We start from the raw sequence: 23,286 nt of genomic DNA, 5'->3' as shown, positions 1-23,286 counted from the left end.
CGAAATCCACTTGCCATTTTTAATCATAATTAATCAAAGGGTTAGGATCATAAGGTGGTCATGATTAGGGTTATGGAGGCTGATCTACTCAAAAAGCCATATCTAGTCAATTAAAAGAGTGTTTTTAATGAAGTTCTGCCTTTAACTCAACAGATTCCTCTCATCGGCAACAGGTTTCTCTCTTCCCCCCACCCTCTCCAACCGTAAATTTCAGATATAAATAAAAAACAGGCACACCTCCAGATGGCCAGTCTCTTACCAAAAGTTTCTAATCCTTTGTACTTTTTCGAAGTCTAATATGGATCCCGTCCTTCATTAGAATTGCTAGTTTCTTCAAGAGCTCTAATCCTTTGTACTTTTTCGAAGTCTAATACGGATCCCGTCCTTCATTAGAATTGCTAGTTTCTTCAAGAGCTCTGCGTTTCTTTACAAATTTTTTTTTAAAAATTTTTCCAGATGAATTATAATAGTAAAGTATGAGGCATCTTCACTAACTATCTAGATACATATTTTGGAACCGGGATTGAAGATTTATTTTCTTATGATTACATGATTTTCCTTTTAACTTTTCAACTTCCTGCGTGATATATAGATTTTCGGTTTATGAGTCTTTTTCTCATAGTCAAAGGTTGTTAAATAACCGATTGTGAGCCCTTGGACTCCAAATTAAACGTAATTTTGAGTCCAATAATCAGTTTGGGGCTCTCAATCGGTTGTCAACTTCTTCAGAAATCATATGATCTGACTTTATATGGAGCTCCTATGATGATTCTATTTTCAGAACAATGCTCGTGTGTTTGCTAGAAATCTATATAGAGACACAGACTCAATACTGATTGGTATCAGAAGGGGAAAACAGCATAATGGGTTTGGCAGACAGGGCAGTGGGGTTCATACTATCTTTTATCAGCTTAGCAATATTCGCTTATTACACCTTTTGGGTCATCATATTGGTGAGTTCCTTCACTTCCTTGCATGTTGTTTTATTTTGGCCCTGTTTGTTTTGGATTTTGAGAACCAATTGTGAGTCCAAACCTGATTGTCTAATTTTGAGTCAAACAGTCAAGTCATTCAGTCTTAATTTTCTTGCAATTCTAGTCATTCTGTCGTAATTCGGACTAATTTTAGAGTATACATTTGGATTATTCTCTTGCATTTCGAAGTTATTCAGTCTTAATTTTCTGTGATATTACAGGCATTTGTGGACAGTGATCACTTCATTCACAGCTACTTGCCTGCCACAACAATTTGCGATCATATTACCGGGTTTGCTGGTGTTGGGATTCTAAGTCTATTGTCCATGTTTATTGGGTATGTGATGCTCAAATCGAAGAAGAAATCTGCTTGAAACAAGTTTGTAGTATATTTTCCTCTGCAAGTCAATGAATTACAAATAGCCAGGTTGTTATTGTTTCTAAACATTATATTGTCTGGAATCAGCTTTGCTTTAATTGCCACACTACATGGTAAAATAAAAATAAAAAATGGTAATATGGTCCTTTTACTTTGTCGTGATTTTAATTTGTTGATGGGTTTTTCGTTTTTTGAATGGTAATTTGTTGTTAGTTTTCTTAAGTCAAAACAAGAAACCAGAACTCAATAGAACTCCGTGAAGAAGGGCTCCTGCACCACCAATCAAACGCTGAAATACAACATGGAGCCAGATGTGCTAGACCTAGAAATATGTAGCAACTAAGAAATACCATAGGAGATGATACATCAAGGAAACTAGGTGCCACCGACACGCTACCATGCTCTTCCTTGGCTGGTTTTTGCTCATTTGTTGGAACTGTCTTTTCTTAGGCAGTTTTTAGCTGGTATGTGCCTAGGCAGATATTACAGATGATAATTCAGCAGAGGTGAACTAAAACAAATCACCCTCTTTTTTCTGGTTAAAAAGACAGTGGGGTTGGATAGATCTCCTAAATAATTACTTGCTGGTGGAAATTTGTCAAGAATTCAGCAATAGCAAACCATGGTGTTGAGTAAAACTTGAAGAACTCAAGGAGGTTACATGATCAAGTTTCACAGACTTGGTTGTTATAAGTTGCATTACAAAGGAAGCTGCGAAAAATCATTTCCTTTCTGTCAAATGAGATTCGATGAAGAGGATGTTTTCACTCATATTCCAAATCCCTATGTTATTACTTCCTTGAACATGAATTGGATGGCATGATATCATCTGCTTCTACTCACAGCAAAACATACACCTGGTTTTTTTGTTCTGCACCAGAACTTTTTACTGTAATCAGACTTTCTCTTGCACGCCCTCCTAATTTCCAAATCTCCAATGGGTATACAGAAGCCAGGATATGTCAAGCACTTACCATGGCCCACATACAGTTTCAACAGACCAGACTCCTGGAATGTGAAGATAAAGGGCCAAAAGATCGATTTTGACTCCTTGGTTCCAATTATTCATCCCCTGCTGGAGAACTTCTTACCCTAACCCGTTCTCCATTGAAGTGGAGGTACTTCCATTTCCTTTCATATTTCTTGAGTAGCTGCTTCTGTTTATCTTCTTGGCCCAACTTCTGGAATGCGCACCCCACTCTTCTGACAGTATCTTCATCAGGTTTCACTCCCAACTCCTCCATGTCTGCAAACACCTGACATTTCACAAGGAGAAAATAGACGTTTGAAACTGAAGATCTTCAACAAAGAGTAAAACTTCAGGTTGAACATGGCATTTCTGTGAAGCTTGCCATGGACTTAATGAGAAAAGAAGCTTTTAAGTACCTTTTATTATGTTTATTACTATTATTTCGTCAAGCCTTTTACCAGGTGAATAAGAATGTCGTAATGAAGTTTTCAAGCTAAACAGCTATGTAGGATATTGTGTTTACTACAACAAGAGCGAATACAAAGAACTTCAATTTCTTTGTGAAACATGATCAACAGTAACCTGAAAATTAAATCCAAGGTCGCCAATTCTAAAACCAAGAATTGTTAAAAGCACAGATTCATTTTCATAGGAGCGTGCATCTAGAGTACCTCTAAAACTTTTTCTGGCAAGTGATGATGATCGTACAGGGAGATGATCCGAGAAAACAACCGCTTTGATACAGAACGTGTATATAATTGCAAAACCATATTCCAAATGGATTCAGCCTCATCTACCCTTCCATCCATGTCAAATGCAAGTAATAATGTGTCATATGTTCCCATTGTCAGTGCTTGGCCCTTGCTCAACAACCACTTCGCAACCTGGAAAATCATCAAAGCATGACATTTAGCGCAAACGGAGAATATGAATAGCATTTATTCTACTGAACATGTTTAAAAGAATTACAGAAGGGACTAATAGTTATAAATAATACCAGAGGAAATCTCTATCTGTTTGGTAATCCATCTTATCAAAGAGCGTCCAATAACCGCAAGGGCTATAACATTTACTAAAACAACATGTGATATGTATATAAAAAACAAGCTCTACAAAAAAGCCATACTTGGATAATGCGTAACCATTGATTTCTCTTTCGTAAAATCCCCAGAGCTTTAGCAGCGGCAACCAAAGGAAATTCTGTTTCCCATGCTGTCCATTTATCCAGTGCACCATAGATCACCTCTTTCTCGTTGGGAAGTTTCGAAACCTGGCAACAAAAGGTACGATTAAAGACTAGGAAAAACATGATACTGCTATTTCTGCTCCAAAGATCATAAGACAGAGGATAAATATCATGGTTTTGGCATTGGCGATCACAATTCACAACAAGCTGTCACAGCAAACAGAAGTACAAAAAAAAAAAAAAAAAAAAGAGTTGTGTGAATCTCAATACAAGTGGGTGCACTTTATTCAAGAACACTAAGAGGAACTATAAAAGGTAAAAACTACATCACAACTGATGCAGTGCCAATATGGCAGCCATGTCATGCCTAGGTAGTTTTGGTGGAGTTCTAAGGTGCAGTCCCTCATTAATGTTGCTGGCCCGTTTTGAACCTGATTTTTGAGCTTCTAAATGGAAGAATTATGGAAAGTGGTAAACTACAACGTTGTAGGTCTCTTTGAGATCTTTCCAACAAGTATTTGTACTTGAAAATTGGACAAGAGAGTAGAAAGTTATGGCAGTTTTTGTGGACTGTGTCTGTGGGTTCCCAAAACAGTCAAAGTTAGTGAGTTCCAATGCAATTAATGTTATGTTAGTCCCTAAGCTAGCTAGTGGTGGAGCTTGAACGAATTTCCTTTGGTTTTCTTTTATATAAAGAGTTAGAAACCATCTTTAGATAGGATTTGGGATGTTGATAAACTTATGTAATTGATAGAATATCAATTGGGTTGAGCATTGCTCCCATTTTCTTCTTTTTCTCTTGTTGTGTTCTTGATTTCTATTTTTCTTTTTCTTCCCTCTTAGGCACCCCATTATCTGGTATCAGAGCCAACGTTACTCTCTTGAAGTAGCTTCGATTTGATTTTCATGGCGGCCCCGAAGACGTAGAGGAAGGCAATTAGTTGCCTTCGGTGATGAAGAAAATGATGATAATTTTGTTGATGATTCAAATCAGCCAATATATGATGAGGATCTTATTGACTATTCAAATCAACCCATATATGATAAGGAAGATGACATACAAAATGAAGAAATCGAACACAAAGAAGGAGAAAGTTATGTGATCCAAAGAGCACTTGCTACACCAAAGGTTGAATCCGATGATGATTGGCTTCGTTCCGATACTTTCAAGACTCGATGCGAATCTCATGACAAGGTTTGCTCCATTGTGATCGATGGTGGGAGTTGTGAGAACATCGTATCTCATAAAATGGTGAACAAGCACAAGCTCAAAACCGAACAACATCTAAAGCCGTATCGGATTGCATGGTTCAAGAAAGTGTATGAGAGTAACTTTTTTATTTCCAATAACGAATTTGATCAAGAGACCAATGATAATGGTAAATTCAATGCTCTACTTGTTGTTGAAACTAACGAGGAGTACGAGGAACTTCAATGTCAATTCAATGAATTCATCACCAAAGAAATTGGATCCGATTGCATATTAGGTGAACCGATGGATATTGAAGTGATGGGTGAATGGAAAAATATTACATCGATTTTTTCATCCAATTACATCAATCCATTTTTATTCGATCATACATTGAAGCTCACAGTTGATATTTATATATTCAAACATGTTCAAAATCTAGACAAATTATCACTTCTTCATGAAGATTATGAAGCGGAGTTTGATCTTGGGAAGTTTCAATTGATGATCATTCTTCGATACTTCAAGGTTCGAGGACGAGTTTTCTTGAACCAAGGAAATTTAGCAAATTTCAAGATTGTGTGGATGCCCATTTTCAAGTGCTTAAGAAAACTGGGGATAATGCATTCAAGATTGAGCTCCCTCCAAATATCAATACTCACCCAACTTCAATGTTAAAGACTTGACAACTTATCATGGAGAGCTTGATGAGAACTCGTGGGCGAGTTCTTTCTCACCCGGAGATAATGATGCAGTGCCAATATGGCAGCCATGTCATGCCTAGGTGGTTTTGGTGGAGTTCCAAGGTGCAGTCCCTCATTAATGTTGCTGGCCCGTTTTGAACCTGATTTTTGAGCTTTTAAATGGAAGAATTATGGAAAGTGGTAAACTACAACGTTGTAGGTTTCTTTGAGATCTTTCCAACAAGTATTTGTACTTGAAAATTGGACAAGAGAGTAGAAAGTTATGGCAGTTTTTGTGGACTGTGTCTGTGGGTTCCCAAAACAGTCAAAGTTAGTGAGTTCCAATGCAATTAATGTTATGTTAGTCCCTAAGCTAGCTAGTGGTGGAGCTTGAACGAATTTGCTTTGGTTTTCTTTTATATAAAAAGTTAGAAACCATCTTTAGAGGGGATTTGGGATGTTAATAAACTTATGTAATTGATGGAATATCAATTGTGTTGAGCATTGCTCCCATTTTCTTCTTCTCTTGTTGTGTTCTTGATTTATATTTTTCTTCTTCTTCCCTCTTAAGCACCCGCATTAACAACACAAAATAATATAGTACAATGAAGTCTCAGCAACTATGGGTTATGAAATGATTATCAAACAGGAATCTAGTCATCTCAGAGCCAAATAGATGGAATATATCAAGGCATGAGATTCCAAAACCTTTTGCTTTAAAAAAGTGAGTGTATGGTAGAAGGGAGAGAAGAAAAGGTGGCTCAAATATCAAAATAAGTTCCCACATGAATGTAGTAATCCCAAGCAAGGAATCATCGTGCATGGAGAGAGAGAGAGAGAGAGAGAGAGAGAGAGAGAGAGAGAGAGAGAGAGAGAGAGAGAGCAAATATCAAAATAAATTCCCACAGGAATATAGAAATCCCAAGCAAGGATTCATAACAAGCAGAAAGGGAGAAATGGAAATATGGAAAAGATTGGTTCCCATTTTTCTACATGTGGGTCCTTACTCCTTTGCCCTTTTACATTGAATCAAGGATCATTTTCCAGGGGAACATCTCAAACTACCATGAAATATAAGCTTTCCATTTGAAAAGAAAAAGGCAGAGAAATGAAAAGGAAAAGTACTGCTAAATTTTATTTTGCTTTGTTTTACATCAAGCTTCATTTTAGGATAAAACAGACTCCGTCTTTTACCAGTTCTTTCACCAACATGTCTTCCTCTTATACTACTAACTTATTTTAGAGGTAAAGGCACTTTATTCAAGAAGAACAACAAAAATAAAACCACCAAAGGCTGAATGTTAAGGGACTAAGTCCTTCATACAAAGTGCCCTATAACACCATCCTTAACCAAGGAATCAGCCACACTATTCTCGTTACGTATTTGGTATGATAGATAGGATGATTTCTTAACAGAAAGAGAAGCCCAGTGACTGAGCTCATCATGAAAGAGAAAAACAAACTGAAATTACACTTCCCCATGATCTAATGGAAAGTGATCACTGGCCAGTGACCACTAACACTCGCCTATTCATCCTGCTCCTAGCTAGCGAATCGGCCTTCGAGTTAACCTCTCTCCCTATACATTCTCAGAGGAGATGGGAAGAACAGGTGCAATGGTCAATGCCTCCTCTAATACATCTGCAAGCCGTCAATACACAATTTGTGTTTCTAGGAGCATTAACAGTACGTTATCTTATTCAACAGTCCTGCTCAGGACTTCATTCCAGTCTGTAACAATGCTTCAGATATCCTTTCACATTTTCAGTGAAAATGGAAAAAATATCAGCAGAAGTTTTTTTTTTATCAGCAGAACTTTAACCATTACGTGATTATATTAAAATTATTAGAATGTCCAGGTAAGAAGTTTGTTCAAACTGATCATTAAAAAAAGTTTGTTCAAACTGATGAAGTAAAAAATAGATTGAGCACTAGGTATGTTTTTTTGTAACATTTTCAATCATGAAAATAGAGATTATTAGAAGAAAATAAACCAGTTTGTCATGAACTCATGATAAAAACATTTTCTAAGATATTTAATCAACTTCAGTTTCATTAGAAACAATTTTTTGGGTGAAGTTTAATCGTAAGAGGTAAAGTGCGGCTTCTTTCCAATTGCACATGAAGGAAATCTTGAAAAAGTCTTGAAAACTTTTACGTAGAGATAAATATCCTTGCATGCCATCTCAAGAAAGCTACATACTGGCTAACCAATGTTTGCCACAGTCAATAAAAGAATTGCATTACTTAGGTAGGGTAAGAGTGGATTGGCAGAGCTACCTAGCGAAGGGTAAGAGTGGATCAGCAGAGATACCAACAGAAATGGAAATATCAAAGATTGATTGAGGAGATCAGAGAGGAAAATGGACTCCTATTCCTAGAGAAGTGTTTGGACGCACTTCCCAATGGTAAAAGTAAATGCAAGGATAATGAGAAATAGTGGCCAAGAATCAAATTGCATTATGGAAAGGGGGTGTTGATATAAAATGCTAAGTAACTGTTTATAGTATAAAAGAAAGAAGAAACAATGGGTCCAATAATAATGAGACTACAGTGGCTGTATGTTGAAGTTGCAAGTAACTTACAATTCGAACAAGATTGAGGGCCTTCTGCCCAGAGCCTGCCGAATCTCTTTTCATCCACAAATGATGCTCTTTCTTGCCTCCCTGATCCTTTGCTTTCCTGCACACCATGCTAAGATAATTGAAGTTAAGCATGTTGGATGAGCTGAAAAAACTGACTATCTTTTTCAGTAAAAAACACCATTCCAAAATAGAAAAAGCAAAAACAATTCCTTGACACCTGAAGAAATATGAGTTCACATTGCAGCATATATCCTGAAATTAAAATTGGCTAACACTTTTTACTGAAATAAAGGAAGAATGGCAAAACTAATAACTAAAAAGAGCACGAGACGATGAAAAGAAAATTGCCAAAACAATTTATAAGTTCTAGTATAGAGTTAAACCAATAAAAAATATATACTGGTAATAGGCAGAACAGGTAAATATAGTGTTAAGCTGTTCGCAACAATATTGAACCCGACAATACCAATATAGAACATTTTTTTGAAAATGAATATAGAACATTCTCCCATGAATATTGAACAGGAAAGGATTGGAGATCTAATATTTCATTTGGGCAGGGATTTATAGAAGATGAACACAAATACCAACCAAAAGATAGAAGGGGAGAGAACTCCATGATACATAACCCAAGTTGTAAGATGGGTTCTAGGTTTTTGTATGAAAAGAAGAGAATAGAGAAGGAAAGAATAAAAGAGAAAAAAATAGGGAAAATTCACGTGTCCCACAACCCCTTCTCATATGTTTTATTTTATTATAAAATATTGTAGACAATAATGCCCTTTACAACATTCCTCCTCAAGTTGGCACATAGATGTTTGCCATCCCTAACTTGCCTAAGATCTCGAGTAATTGAGCCTTACTAACTCCCTAGTTAAAACATCTGCTAACTTTCGTCTAGTAGTAAAAAAGGAGTACAAATCTGACATAAACTTTTCTCTAATAAAGTGACAATCCACTTCAATATGCTTTGTCTGGTCATGTTGAACTAGATTATGAGCAACACTGATAGTACCTTTATTGTCACAATACAAACTTATATCAAATCCCAACTCATGCAAGGGTATCTTAAACCAAAGAAACCATGAGCCTGCATCTTATTTCTCCATTCTCGTCAATGGTGCACCTGCAGGTTTCTTTGGGACTTCAAGACACATTAGACAGAGCGAGATGCTATCTCCTTACCTTTTCATTATAGTGGTTGAGTCTTTAAGCCGTCTAATATCAAAAGCGGAAGAGGAGATTTCTCAAAGGCTGGAATCCTAATAGGAACATGCAGTCAACATCTCATCTTCATTTGCCGACGACCCATCATCTTTTTGGAGAATGTAAGGTATGTGGAAAATATCAAAAGAGTGTTCACACGGTTCAAATTGGTATCGGGCTTGAAGATTAATTTCTCAAAAGAGCGCGATTGTTGGGGTTAATATGCAACCAGAGGAGGTCCTAGCTCGCAAGAGTTCTAAAATGCAAAAAAGAGGAGTTCCCGTTAACTAGGTCCTGGCTTATGCAAAAGTGAAGAGTTGTCATGAACTTAACATGTCCTGCCATTGGGGTTTGGTTTGACTAAAGCTAGCTTATTGGACACGGTTGTCATAAGAATGGAAAGAAAGCTAGCAGCTTGGACAAAAAAATATTTATCCCTGGGAGGCAGCATCACTCTTATAAAGGCGGCCCTATCAAACTTCCTGGGGTATGAGAGGAATGGGAGAGTATAGCCCTATCTTTAGGTAAAGGCTCGAGTGCATGGAAATCCACCTATCAGTCTAGATTTGTGGCGTACCATGCATATCCGAGCCTATTCATGTTAGCTAACAATAGGAAGGCTAGAGCATGTGACTACATGGAGATGTTTTTTTTTTTTTTTTGGTTGGCGGGGGTGGGGTCCCTTGGGCTTAGTCGAAACCCAAAAGATCAAGAAATTGACAGACTAACCCTTTGGCCTAATACTTCATTCTCGTGCTATTGCTCTCCTAACTAGGATAATTGTAGGTTGTCGGCCCTGGATCCTCAAGGAACATTGTCTGTGAGATCCCATTGTGAGATCCTCTTGCTTGTCCCTCTTGCTCCGGTATAGCATGTTTGGGAAGAAAGGAACAACCGCTTATTCAAGGACCAAAAGAGAGAATGGTAGATTTTTTTTTTTTTAATTGTGAAATTGTACAATTCTTCTTGACATCAAGATTGATTCAACCCTATGGGGAAGACGAGACAAGCTTACAGTGTGGGCGAAATTCTAAGAGAGCGATGGACGACTGTCATGGAAATGGGTGGACAGCTCAAGATTTCTCCAAAGTGGTCCCCTCCTCCACCTGGTTTCCTCCGTTAAACCAATATTGTTCTTTACCAAAATTCCTGTTGTTCATCATAGGTAAAGAAAAGAAACAGAGGGATAACCCCCTGTATGTGCCAGATTCCTCCAATGTAAGCGGATATAATAGCAGAAATCAGAGACTTAATCACCGCCATCAAACCAATGCTTCAACATAAGAGATGATCGGCGAATGAGGAAGTCGAGAAGCCAGTCAAAGACATGTGCAGACAGGGAGGAGGGGGAAGTGTTGGTGATTGTGAATTGAGTCCAATATGTTTTAAGGATTTGTATGCCTAGCAAATGCTTCGTGTTAGGCAGGGGTAATGGAAAGCTGTTAACAGCTAGCTCTCTTTGACGTAATCGCTACAACAGTTGCTGGGGACTGTTGTTGGGGTTGCACGCAAAAGCAAATAGTCCCACATCGGATAAGTGAAATGGATGGCGATGGGTTATAGGGGAAATGGGCACCCTCGCTCTAAAGGCTAGCTTTTAGGGGTAAGTTCTACCTGGTTAAATTCCCAACAACTGTGACTGTATTTTTTGGGCTAACAATTTAATAAATCATCATTATCTTTCAAATAAGAGAGAAATTTCGGAAATTACAAAAGAAAAGTAATATGAGAGAGAGAGAGATGCAATTATCAATTAAGATAAGATTTACCCACTTCTGAGGGGCATTTGTAGACGAGACCGATCTTCTTGCCAGACGATTTTCGTTCCAACATTCGAAACCTCGAACTCTCCTAACCTAAACAAAATTATACCAAACAGTGAATAGAAGAATTCCAGATCATCGTGCTTGGAAGGTCACAACAACATCGAGAAAATTAAAATTTGGAACTGGTCCAACTTACCTTTACAGAAATTGCAGGGAATACTTCTGCTTTGTGGAGTGGAAGAAAACCTTTGCATCTCGAAAACCCTAAAAACCCGAGCCCTAATTCCGTCGATTTGGGGTGGTGATAAGAAATACAAGAAGCCTAGAAAGCAAAAAAAAAAAAAAGGACGCTCGTTAATGAGAAACAGAACAAAATTTATAAAAACCAAAGGAATTTTTTGGTCAGTGAGGATTTTTTTACCTGCAGAAGCTCCGTTGTCATTGGAAAATCGCAGGTAAAATGGGATTTGGATTTGGATTTGGTTTCTGCTGCACCAACCACAAATGTGAGATGAGCAACTTTAACTCGTTAATGAGTCTAATGAGACCCATAGGATGATCTTAACCCATCCTACAGTGGAGGGGAAAATGAGCAGATTTGTGGACACACTCTGTCTGTCCATTTTTTCCTCCACTGTTGGATGGGTTAGGATCATCCTAGGGTCTGATTTTTTGTGCACACCCTATCTAGGTAATGGACTCTCAAATGGCTTGGATCACCCAAACAATGTGCCCCCCCCCCCCCCCCTATTTAACCCGACCGAGTAGATAAGCTTAGCTATAAGACCGAGTACCAACACTTTTCCCTTGTCCAAATACCTTAGTGCTTGCTATTGTGAGTTTTTTACACTATGTAAGCACTTATACTCACTTATTATTTTTCAAAAGGTACTGTACGGACCACACTATAGGATGATCCAAACCGTCCATGTGATGGGCCACAACGTAAATAGGTAGTGCCCAAGATATCATTTCTAGAGAATGATCCCAATCTTCCGATCTATATAGAACTGCATATTACGGAAACCTCTGGAGATCGGAGGGCTAAGATCATCCTGTAGGAATGGTTTTTCGGGAGCAACCTATTTAGGTCCATCACATGGACGGTTTGGATCATCCTATGATGTGGCCCGTACAGTACTTTTTGAAAAAACACGGGACTATAAGGGCTTGCACGCTATAAAATCTCCGCTATTGGACTCTGTTTTTTGGTTTTTCAAACACTAAATTTTACTATGAAGGGCCGTGTAAACACTTAAAGGTGACACAATAGAAGTACCATGCTGGATATTTGATCCAACACTCCAACAGCAGCTCCTCAAAAAGTGAGCTGCTGTTTGGGTAATCCACACCGTTCATTCTCTGGGCCCTTACATAGATAGGGTGTGGCCATAAAATCTTCTCCATAAGATGATCCTAACCCTCTGATTTCCCTCTTTTGGTTTAGAGCCTGTCAAAGTTTCAAAATAACTTTTATGGTAACGAAAAAGGCGGGTTAAATATGCTAAAAAGATAGTGGGCCCACATTATTTAGGTGATCCAAACTATTCATTTGTTGGGCCTTGAGGTAGATAGGGTGTGCCAAGAAAATCTCTCCAAAGAATGATCCTAACCCTTAGACTCGATGTGGTTTCTATATTGTGCCGTCCATTTTAAACCTCCACAAATTTGAGGGTTAGGGTCATCCTATGAAGAATATTTCCTACTGAATAGTTTGGATCACCCAAATAAGGTGTGCCCCACAATTTTTTGGGACTACACATGCATGCACGGCCATGCACCATATAATTTTGCTTCCCTAGAGCTTCTCTCTGTTCCACCCCATTTTCGGATGGATTTCAGGCAATAGTTGCAGGAATAGTAGGCTTTCTAGTAGGGCTGCAACTTGGGTCGGGTTTTACCTGACCCGACCCGAAAATAGCTTGGGTTGGGTTCATGTTTTTTGGGTTTCGGGTCGAGCGGGATCTAAGATCCAAAAGCCCGTATGAATCTCGGGTTGAGCCGGGTTTGAAGGGGCCCAGCCCGACCCGACCCGACCCGAGTTACTTAAGTTATAATAGTATGTATTTTTTTTTCTAAAACTTTGTTACTTTAAAAGTGAAAACTTAAAAGTAAAAATCACGCACGCACGCAATCACAGGGATTCTTTCCATCTTCTGTTTGTTTCCCCCCTTCAGCTCTAGGGTTTCAAGTTTCAACTAAATAGTTAATGTACTAATTAGTTTGTTGTTTATCTCATATGAGTATAATTATTTTCATTTTGTAATGCATCAATTTATTCTCTTTGGACTAATTATTAGTTAATGCACTGAAGAGTTTGCCATGCTTGAGTTTTTCTACTTCTATGAGTTCAGTTGCCTTGCCAAACAAGAGTTTTGCTTAAAAAATTGCGTTAAGATAAAAAGACCCAACCCGACCCGACCCGAGTTGCAGCCCTACTTTCTGGTGCCAACATGATAACATTCCGGCAATTTCATCCTCATTTTGCTCGTCCCATGAAGGCAGGGCGCGCATTGAAAGAAAAGGAGTGCATTTATCATTTCCCTAACTTTTGCTTAGATAGCTCCTTCAATGGATTAGGAATAAGCTGAAATGTCCATGGCAGTAAGGTCCTTCCTAACAGACTCTTCATTGTTTCCCTCGTGCCAAGTGTATATCGTCAAATGGATTAGGAATAAGCTGAAATGTCCATGGCAGTAAGGTCCTTCCTAACAGACTCTTCATGTGTTTCCCTCGTGCCAAGTGTATATCGTCAAATCCATTGACATGAATCGGAAACCACAACTCCGATCAACTACCATTGAGAACACTGAATGAGTAATCCTAGGTTGATTCGTTGAACTTAATTTTGAGTTTCGCCGACAGAAGCTAATGGCATGTTTGAATATTTGTTTTCCTAATGTAAGAGAGATAAATATCCCATGAATTTTATTTTCATGGGATAAAATAAACGGTAAATGGTTTTTGAGCTCAAGCTCAGATAGCTTATCTGAGCTAGAGACTCTAAATATGGTGGGTGCCTATGTTGGTTGGGTTATGTTAGATATTGACGTAGCAGATGCGTGTGGAAAGGCAGATCAACGTCTCGCCTATGAAGAAGAACACCGTCTTCTTTGATAAAAGTTCTCTGAATCCACAAAGACAAAAAAAAAACAGATACGAAATTTTATTCAATGCCAAAAACTGCTTCAAAACATACATACATTCATCTTTTTAAAGACTAACACCTACTTCTCTTGCTCTTATCTCTAACCCTTATCTCTAGGATAAATTCTATCTTTAACCAACTATTAAAAAAGATGAGGATAAATAGATTAGGATAAACATTAACCAAAATAACCCAACTAACCAAGACCTAAAAGTAAGGACGTCCTACATCAAATATTGATTCTATAGGACCTAACATAGATAGGGTGTCCCTAATAAATCATCTTCATAGGATCATGGTAAGCATTGATTTGTGGAGGTTTAAAATGGACGGCTAGAAAATAGGTCCATGTTGTGCCTGTACAGATTGAATAGTTAGGATGATTGTATGGAGATTGCTTCTTAGGAACACCCTATCTATGTCAGGTTCTATGGAATGAATGGGTTGTATGAGTCAAACAACATAGGAGATTGTGTATTTATAGTGGCTAGCTCAGATAAGCTATTTGAGCTTGAACTCAGATACCGCGCCCCCTAAAATAAATAGAGGGATGCTAAACTCACAGGAGCCCTTGTAGAAAAGGGCTACAAAGGCCGCACCATTGGATCCACATCACGTGAGTGAGCCGCCCTTGTAGCCCTTTTCTACAAGGGCTCCTGTGAGTTTAGACTTCCTCAAATAAATATAATCTTCATGTGTTCCTCTCTCTCTACCCTACTCTCACCTTGGGTAAATAAATATCCCATGAATTTTATTTTCATGGTTGTCAAACAGGCCCTAACTGATAATTTTTACAGCCCTTTATCTCACATATGGGAACTTAATTGGGCATGAAACCTAGACCATAATGCAGGTCACCTCATGATGTACTACAAGATCATCGACCTCAATTTCCTACAGTACCACGTGATGTTGAGTAAACCAGGTAACATAGATCCAAATAACACCAATGTTAGAACACATGTATAATGGGAAAACTTGGTAGCACATGTTATTTAAAACCTTATAAATGCAAATTACATTCAATTATTAAATAGCTTATCACTGTAGACCTTTTTTACCTATTAAATATTTCATTTACAAACAATTATGTTGAGAAACTATATACATTTTTTAGGGATTTGCTAGGGACCATCGCAGGAGGCGTTTCGAGGAAGGGCTGTTGCATGTGAGTGCAGCCACCTCAGGTTATTTAAATGAATAAGACAAAATATGAGCCTAGGCTGCTCCACTCACATGCAACAGCCCTTCCACAAAATGCCTTGTGCGATGGTCTCTAGCAAATCCCCATTTTTTAATATACTATATTAGAAGTTTAGAACGCGGTTTAGATGTGTGCAAATATCCTCATGCATGCTTGGTTTATATAATGGAATCTATATATTTTAAGGGATTTGCTAGGGACTATGGCATAAGGCATTTCGCGGGCAGGCTATTGCATGAGAGACCAGCCACCTCACCTCTGATGAATTATATGAACGAGACAAAACCATCGAGTTTTGTGGACTTTGAACTTATAAATGGAGCATACATGGCGTGAAAGCCACAAACCATTGGTGATTATTACACGTGAATGCTATGTTGGTCCCAATGTTGAACATTAGACCATAATACCTTAGCTTAACATCCATGGTTTGCGGTAAACTCATAAATTTAAGCTCTCAATTATAAGTCTGAAGGCTTTGTATCTCAACCTTGAAGTCGCAGGTTCGATCCCAGCTTACCTACAAAAAAAAGAAAATGCTAAACTGAAGTATGCCTTTACAGCCCCCACTGAATCAATGTCACTCGCTAACTGCAGTGATAAATGCAAAGCTGGATGCCAGTGAGTGATTTAGAACCAATGAGGCACCCTTGTGGCTGGGTTTTTACAAGGGCACACTCCAATTTAGCATTACTCCTCAATTATTATAGTCTGCATTTGTATGTAATAAAGATTTAATGGAATTTTCTAGCATCCATCACAGAAGACTTTTCGCGGCTGGTCTGTCGCAATTCAGACCAGCCACCTCGTGATGGAGACAAAAAGCACCCTTGTGGCTGGGTTTTTACAAGGGCAGCCTACAATTTAGCATTCCTCCTCAATTATTAGTCTCTATCGTATCTAATAAAAAGTTAATGGGATTTGCTAGCGTCCATCACAGAAGGCTTTTCACGGCTGCTCTGTCGCACTTCATACCAGCCGTGAATGGAGACAACAACTTTTGTCTCCATTCACGAGGTGGCTGGTTTGAATTGTGATAGACTAGCAGCAATGGGGTTGCTCCCTCGGCAAAACTGGGATAAAGTTGAGCCAAAAGATCCCGATTCAAGATAAACTCATGAGGAAGTGGTATCTCTTTAGGATCCACTCCAGCGTCTAGAAATTGGTTAATCGGTAAAGATACATGTATTTGGTGTCCCGCCCAAGAAAGAGACCCAAGTCCTAGTAACCCCGCTAAGTGGTGATTCAACATAGATTCTACATCTTGGAACCAAGCCAATTTTGGAGCAGCTTTGTGATAATGGAACCAACCAGCAAAAAGCATTAACCGAAAAGCCTTTTGCGATGGAGCTGAGCAAATCCCAAATTTAATATAAGTACCATGGTTTTAAATTTCGGCCAAAACGTTTCGTTTCAACCAAAATATTTCGTTTTGGCCGAAATATTTCAGTTTTGGCCGCGACAGAAACGAAATTTACATGAAGTCATTTCTTTATAAGATTCTTGTGAAATTTCGTCAAAATGTCACCGAAATTTCGGTCCACCAAAATTTTAAAAAAGGTCCGCCGAAATATTATAATTACTACCGAAATTTATGAAATATTCACCGAAATAGTCAAATTTCCACTGAAATCGCCGAAAATTTAGACATTTCAGTCGAAATAAAAAAAATAAAAAATGGAATCATAATAATATTTTACATGATTGCGGCCCAAAACCGAAACGTTTCGGTGGTGACCGAAACCGACACTGAAACTTAAAACCTTGATAAGTACACAATATTTAATCAAGTTCACCTAGTCCGTTTCCCTTTTACAAGGGAGCCATCCAATTTAGCATTTCTGCTCGTCATGAATTTTTAGAATTGATTCTGAGTCCAAATATGAATATTGGACTCAAAATTGTATTTAATTTTCAGCCAATAATTAGTTATGGACTCAAAATTAATACTAAAACTCCAAAACGAGCAGGGCATTAGTTATCTTTTGCTCACACACATGGGAGGTAGGAGGCGGGGTGGGTGGAAGGTATCAAAGCAAAGGTCATTTCTACGCCAAATCTACCTGCAACTGGGATATTCAGGGGCCGGAAACATCATCGGTCAGTTATAAAATAAGAAACTGCAAGAGAGTCGCAATTTTGGAATGCACCACGAACACACCATGCTTGGAATACTAGCCACAAATTATCAACCCCAAGAGAAGCAAACCCAAAAAGAGTACCAAACCAACCCAACTAAATAAACTGGCAATTAATGATTTTGGGGCAAGCATTGACTGACTAAGAAGCTCACAGTAACACCTAAAATCTCAGCATGGAAAATTATAGCAAAAATGTATAGCAACTGGTGCCAGCCAACATAAAGTTACACTGGAACCAGGGTTTCAAAGAAGGAACTTATCACAGAAAGATAGAACCCTACATCACATATAAATACACTAGGAAAACATATAGGTAATCTCTCTCTCTCTCTCTCTCTCTCTCTCTCTCTCTCTCTCTCTCTCTTCAGTGCCACGCAGAAGCCGAAATCAAATTCCTATCCTTCCAGCCCAGCAGCATAGCTCCATCCTTCTCCACCAGAGTATAGTTCTCAGAGTAACACCTCAACAATGACCTTATCACTGAATTCACATAAGAGCTCAGTGGGAATGGCTGGAAACCTGCCATGGTCAGCCTAGACTTCCATTTCCCCAGCAGCTCATGCCTTTCAACCCTATCCTTCCTCTCGCAAGCAATGATATTCACAATGTCTTTTGCTAGGCAGTGCTGCTCAACGTTGATTCGATCCTTGTTATCCCTTGGCAGGGTGACATCAATTGATTCAAAAATGGCGGAATAGTAATCCAGAGTTTCCACAAACCTTGTAAAGAACGGGGTTGTGTTTGTATTCGACTCTTGTTCGACCAGAGTAGTCACCTTGGGCGATAATGACCTCACCATCCTCAGCAACTCGTCTCTCGGATTGCTCACATCTACACTCTCGTCCGGTGTGTGGTGAAGCTGAAGGGTAAAATTGACCGCGAGCGCCTCCCCCGGTCTGATGTCCAGCATTTCCCGCCTAACATCCGGAGCAAAGACGGGCAATGGGTGGAACTCAACTGGAATTTTAAACTTCTGAGACATTGCTGCTAGCAGTTTTCCAACAACCTGTAAACCATCTCCACGAGCATATTTTGAGACTGGATCATCAATCCCTGTGATCCTAACGTGTGGTGCTCCACCTGGCCTTGCTGCTAATGCTTGTATTAGAGTAACCCATTGCGTCCCCTGAGCAATCTGGAAGTCTATGATGTGTATGTGATCCTCATTTCTTAACGCTTCAGCAATTGCCCCATTGGCTGCCATGTAACCAAACTTGAAATATGGGCAAATTTCGTATAAAATGTGCATGTAGGAAAGCAATTCTTTGCTTTCTGGTTCTTTGCACCTCAGTGCTCGGTAGATGTTAGTACCTGAGGCCTCTTTCCTAGCCACCAACCCTTCTACCATGTATGCACCCAGACGCTGAATTGGTTCGCCACAAATGGAAACAGCACTTCGGGCCACTTGAATTAACTTTTCAAAATCGTCCATCCTGTTTTCAGAGATAGCCCTTGCACACTCAATCAGCAATAATTTCAGATCACCACGTGGTGTACCCTGAGAGTAAGTTTCATTGATCAATCTCTGACATTTGTCCGGCTGAACACCATGGCCTTGTTTATTATACTTGCCAACAATGGATGGTTGAGGCTGAACCAGTGTGACCTCTTGATGAGACTTGGGGCCCCATGCCTTCGATTGCTGCTCTGAAGTTTCTGTCTGTTGATCTCCGCTAAAAGCAGAACAAGGAGTTCTAGCGTCGTTGGTGTCGGGGCCCATAAGAACACACTCTAATTCCTGTAAAGTGCTCTTCATACTGCGAACTGCATCATAAGGAACCTGTGGTTTCTCTTGAAGATTAATTGGAGACCTCTGGAAGGAACTATCCGTTTCTAATGAGAAGTCAAGCGAAGGGCTGATCCCTGAGAGGTTCTCAGTGGAGCTGTACTGCTCCCGGCTGTTGCTCAATACAGAAAAGGAATCGTGATCGAAGTGGGTGGAAAGGGGTGAGTCAGGCGAGCTCCCTATTTCAAATTTCATGGGCCCCAGCATCCACTCAGAATTATCAAGAGTACTGGAAGGGGTAAATTCATAGGATATGTCTGTACCGGGTATGCAGTACCTAAAATGCTGGCTTGAATCCATACTTAGGGGACAGCATGGAGATACCTCTGACCCGTTATTGCTGGGCAACTATGTTCTTTATTGCAAAGAGCAATACATTGCTTTCTCTAAAGGATGATAGAATTCAACCTGCAACAATATAGACCCTCCGTAAAGTGAATGCCATAGAAAGCATGAAAGTTTAACAGCTAAAAGTGTGAGGGGTCATCCCCTGCTTTATTGCTTGAATCATCATTTTGGTAGTTGCAGTTGTAGCAGTAATACATCGTGTAGTACTTGTGTCCATAAGCCAGGGGAACATTTGTTCTGGAAACGTGAATTGGTGATTTGATTTTACCAAAGTAGCATGAATAAAGAAGACAGTACCACTATTATTCAAATATATTACAACCAAGACATCTTAAGTTTCTTTTGCAACCATGGAATAACTAAGTAAACAGTTTTAGTTACTTCAATAATTTGGGGGAAAGATTCATGCAAAATTTAAATAGATTCTAGCCACTAGATTCATTAGGACAATTCCTTTTTTTTTGAAATGGTTCATTAGGACCATTCTTTTATATATCTAAGCTCAAATTTAACAAATAAGTTGATCCTTGCATATGTTTGGCTTCCCTACACCTCATCATTTTGAGGTGTAAATCATATCACAAAAACAAGCATTTGTAAAGTACAAATAAAAGCAAGAATTGTTGAGAAATCTGCGAGGTAAAATCCGATACGATCGTGCACAAACAAACAGAAGGTAGAAATAAAAGCAAGAAAGTAAAAATCCACGGGCGAGAACACGATCTCCACTATGAGAAAACAAAATCAAACAATTACAACGTGATGGGCCTGCAAACCGCAACTCTTCTGTTTACCCAAAAAAAAAAAAAAAAACACTAAAAGGAGTTTGTTTCTATTTTGGTTTCCCACTAAATCAGAAGAAACATGACACTTTCCCAAAAACCTCCACCTTGACTGGTTTCCCATCACCTGAAGATTTTCTGTTAAAGAAATGATTGGACAAATATGCCTCTTGTATTTGTATTTGCCCCTCTCCCCCCCTCTCCTTTTTATCATATGGTTTATGGGGCGGGAGAAGCTGGATATTATGGTTTGAGTGTCTATACAATTTTGCTTGATATTTCAACTTTTTTTCTGTCAACACCGAGGCTACTGTATGCAGAAGGAAAGGTGCGAACGCGGTAGATTTCAAAGCAGATAAGAACCTAAGTAGGGCATGCACCGACAGTTATAACTAAAATGATAAATACATGCAACCAGTTAAGGGAGAGGTTTCTAAGAACATAACCCTTTTTGCACAGAAAAGAGCTTCTCAAGTTGTGTACCTTTATACATTTTGGTGGTAAGAACCAAACCAAACCCCATTTTCGAAGAGACTATAATTAAAAGTTCAGCTACATCTGATTTGGCCCTATAAAGGTCATTTCTTCGAAGGCTTCTTACCTTCCAAGAGAGAATTTTCTTGCAAATGTTTCCATTGTAATTTGACAAATTTGTTTTCGATTGTTGATCCTTCAAACGGACTTAAATTATAAAATCAACCTATCCCTGCCAACCTTATCTTTTGACAATAGATGGGATCGACAAATATCAGTATCACATGAAGTTTTTTTTTTTTTCTTTTTTACTTACACGTTAGCTGTCAAGAAAGAAAGAAACGAATTACATTAAAATCAAAGGAATTTAACACTAAAATCAAAACTTAACAAATAAGTTTCTAATGTATCCCTAAAATTATTCCTGTTTTCACACCATACAATTAAATATCATTTAAACATGATGACAGAACAAGCTCCGCAACAGAAAATAGTAATTGTAAATCTCTCAGCTTGTATAAAAAACAAATAATGATTTACAATCCTAAGCCAATAAAAGAAAATCAATGAAAGTTCAACAAACCCTAACGCTTACAAAATGTCGCAAAAAAAATTGATTTTTTTTTCTACTGAAATCACCGAGAGACACTAAAGACAGATTTTCTTCTTCATCTCCGGTCTCAGATATCAAAAACCCTAACTTTTACACGATCTGTCCGCCAAAAGTTGATGAACTCAAATGAAAACCCTATGAGAAACAGAATCATCTCAACGGAACCAAAATATACTAAAAGAGTAACCCTAGAAAACGTCAAACTCAAAGAAAATTGATCATATAAAACAAAATTTCCTTCAAGAAAATCAGATTTACAAGATAAAAATATGCAATCAAAAAATAGTTTATAAGATTCAGCAATTTACCTGAGGCTTTTTGAAATTGATTACAAAATCCCTTTTCTAATTTCTTTTGGTCTTCTCCTCTATTCTTTTTGAGAACGAAGAACAGGAGAAAATGAAATCAGCAACCGAGCTCCGAGTTAGATAAATAAGAGAGTAATGGAACGGTAACCGTTTGTTTTAACGGCGCTCTTTTGGGTCGGCGTCCGCGTCCTTTGACGGACAAACGTCAATGTGAGGGACAACGATTACACGTGTATGGAACATTCTTTTGGGGATTACAGCTATGAAGCGCATTCGGTTTATGTTAGCTGAATATAATATGAAACTACTAATATGTAATGGTACAGAGACATGTCTGGAGCGCATTCCGTTTATGCTAGCTGGATATATAAGGACAATACTAACATGCACTGGTTTAAACGCTGATGGTTATGTGACATTAGCATGACGAATTGGACGGCGACAAATCAGCCACGTCACAGTCTACATTCTTCTTTGATGACTGACGTGGCAACCGGGTGGGGAAGTTTTAATTAAGAGTAATTTGACTAAGAGACCGTGCATCACGTTTTGATTAAAAAAATTAGATTTGTATAACACTGAGACGTGTAAATAGACAAGAGAGAGCAGACCTAACTTGTCTTTCAGAAAAATAGTCAAAACACGTCTACAGTATGACTGAACTTTCAAAGAAATATCATGCATGATGTGATCAAAGCTAGACTGAATTTCCCTTCTCGGACAAACGGATCCAAAATCAAGCACCTTATTTAAATCCATTTTAAGGATTTGCTAGTTAGGTAACATAATTAAGGGTAAAATGAGTAGAGGAAAAAATTAAAAGCTACTAAAGGAAGGATTCTAGACCGAAGGGAGCCCTTGCAGAAAAGAGGTGAAATGGCCCTCCTATTAGCTGCACACCACCATCATGCATAGGGCTGCAACTCGGGTCGGGCGGGTCGGGATTTGGAGAACCAATATCTTGGGTCGGGTCGGGTCGGGTTTTTTTTCCGGAAAACCCACGATTCCCAAACCCGGCCCTACCCATGATAAATCTCGGGTCGGGTCGGTTCGGGTCGGATTTTTTCACGTTGACGCAAATTTTAAGGAAAATTCTTGTTTGGCAAGGCAACTCAACTCATAGAAGCAGAAATTACATTCACATTATACTTGAATCAAACAATGATGTAATTACACTCACATTACACTTGAATCAAACAATGTTGTAATTACAATCAAACAATGCTGAATCAAACACTTGAATCAACTCAACTCATAGAAGCAGAAATTACACTCACATACAATAACAGTGGGTGCGTGTGTTTTCACTTTTTAACTTTTAACTAACAATAGAAAAAAATGTACATATTATATATAACTTATGTAACTCGGGTGGGGTCGGGCCCCTTCAAACCCGGCTCGACTCGAGATTCATGCGGGCTTTTGAATGTTCAACCCAGCTCGACCCGAAACCCATGAAACCTGAACCCAACCCAGGCTATTTTCGGGTCGGGTCGATGCGGGTCGGGTAAAACCCGGCTCGAGTTGCAGCCCTAATCATGCAG

General features: G+C 38.8%; 2 protein-coding genes across 3 annotated transcripts; both read right to left on the bottom strand.

Annotated features, from left to right (window-relative positions):
* Positions 1-1,964: 1,964 nt before the first annotated feature.
* Positions 1,965-11,536, bottom strand: LOC143892964 (Pentatricopeptide repeat (PPR) superfamily protein). 2 transcript variants are annotated; one of them, XM_077397885.1, is made up of 7 exons: positions 11,360-11,536; positions 11,135-11,260; positions 10,946-11,028; positions 7,967-8,075; positions 3,450-3,593; positions 2,995-3,207; positions 1,965-2,609 (listed from the first exon to the last, which is right to left on the bottom strand). In XM_077397885.1, the coding sequence occupies exons 1-7, from the start codon at positions 11,378-11,380 to the stop codon at positions 2,415-2,417; spliced, it is 891 nt and encodes a 296-aa protein (XP_077254000.1). In that variant the 5' UTR covers positions 11,381-11,536; the 3' UTR covers positions 1,965-2,414. The 2 variants fall into 2 exon arrangements, with proteins under 2 accessions (XP_077254000.1, XP_077254001.1); XM_077397886.1 differs by having other exon boundaries at positions 7,967-8,063; positions 11,360-11,530.
* Positions 11,537-17,585: 6,049 nt separating this feature from the next.
* On the bottom strand, positions 17,586-21,899 carry LOC143892962 (chitin-inducible gibberellin-responsive protein 1-like). Its single transcript, XM_077397884.1, has 2 exons — positions 21,743-21,899; positions 17,586-19,625 (listed from the first exon to the last, which is right to left on the bottom strand). Exon 2 carries the CDS (start codon positions 19,515-19,517, stop codon positions 17,796-17,798), a length of 1,722 nt encoding a protein of 573 aa, XP_077253999.1. The 5' UTR covers positions 19,518-19,625; positions 21,743-21,899; the 3' UTR covers positions 17,586-17,795.
* Between the last annotated feature and the right edge of the window lie 1,387 nt (positions 21,900-23,286).

This window comes from Tasmannia lanceolata, unplaced genomic scaffold, assembly GCF_043159265.1.
Source record: "Tasmannia lanceolata isolate RefF3 unplaced genomic scaffold, GAP_Taslan_0.1 ptg000015l, whole genome shotgun sequence".
Taxonomy (NCBI): domain Eukaryota; kingdom Viridiplantae; phylum Streptophyta; class Magnoliopsida; order Canellales; family Winteraceae; genus Tasmannia; species Tasmannia lanceolata.
Note: the sequence above shows the minus strand (reverse complement) of the source record. Positions and strands in the feature narration are given on the sequence as shown.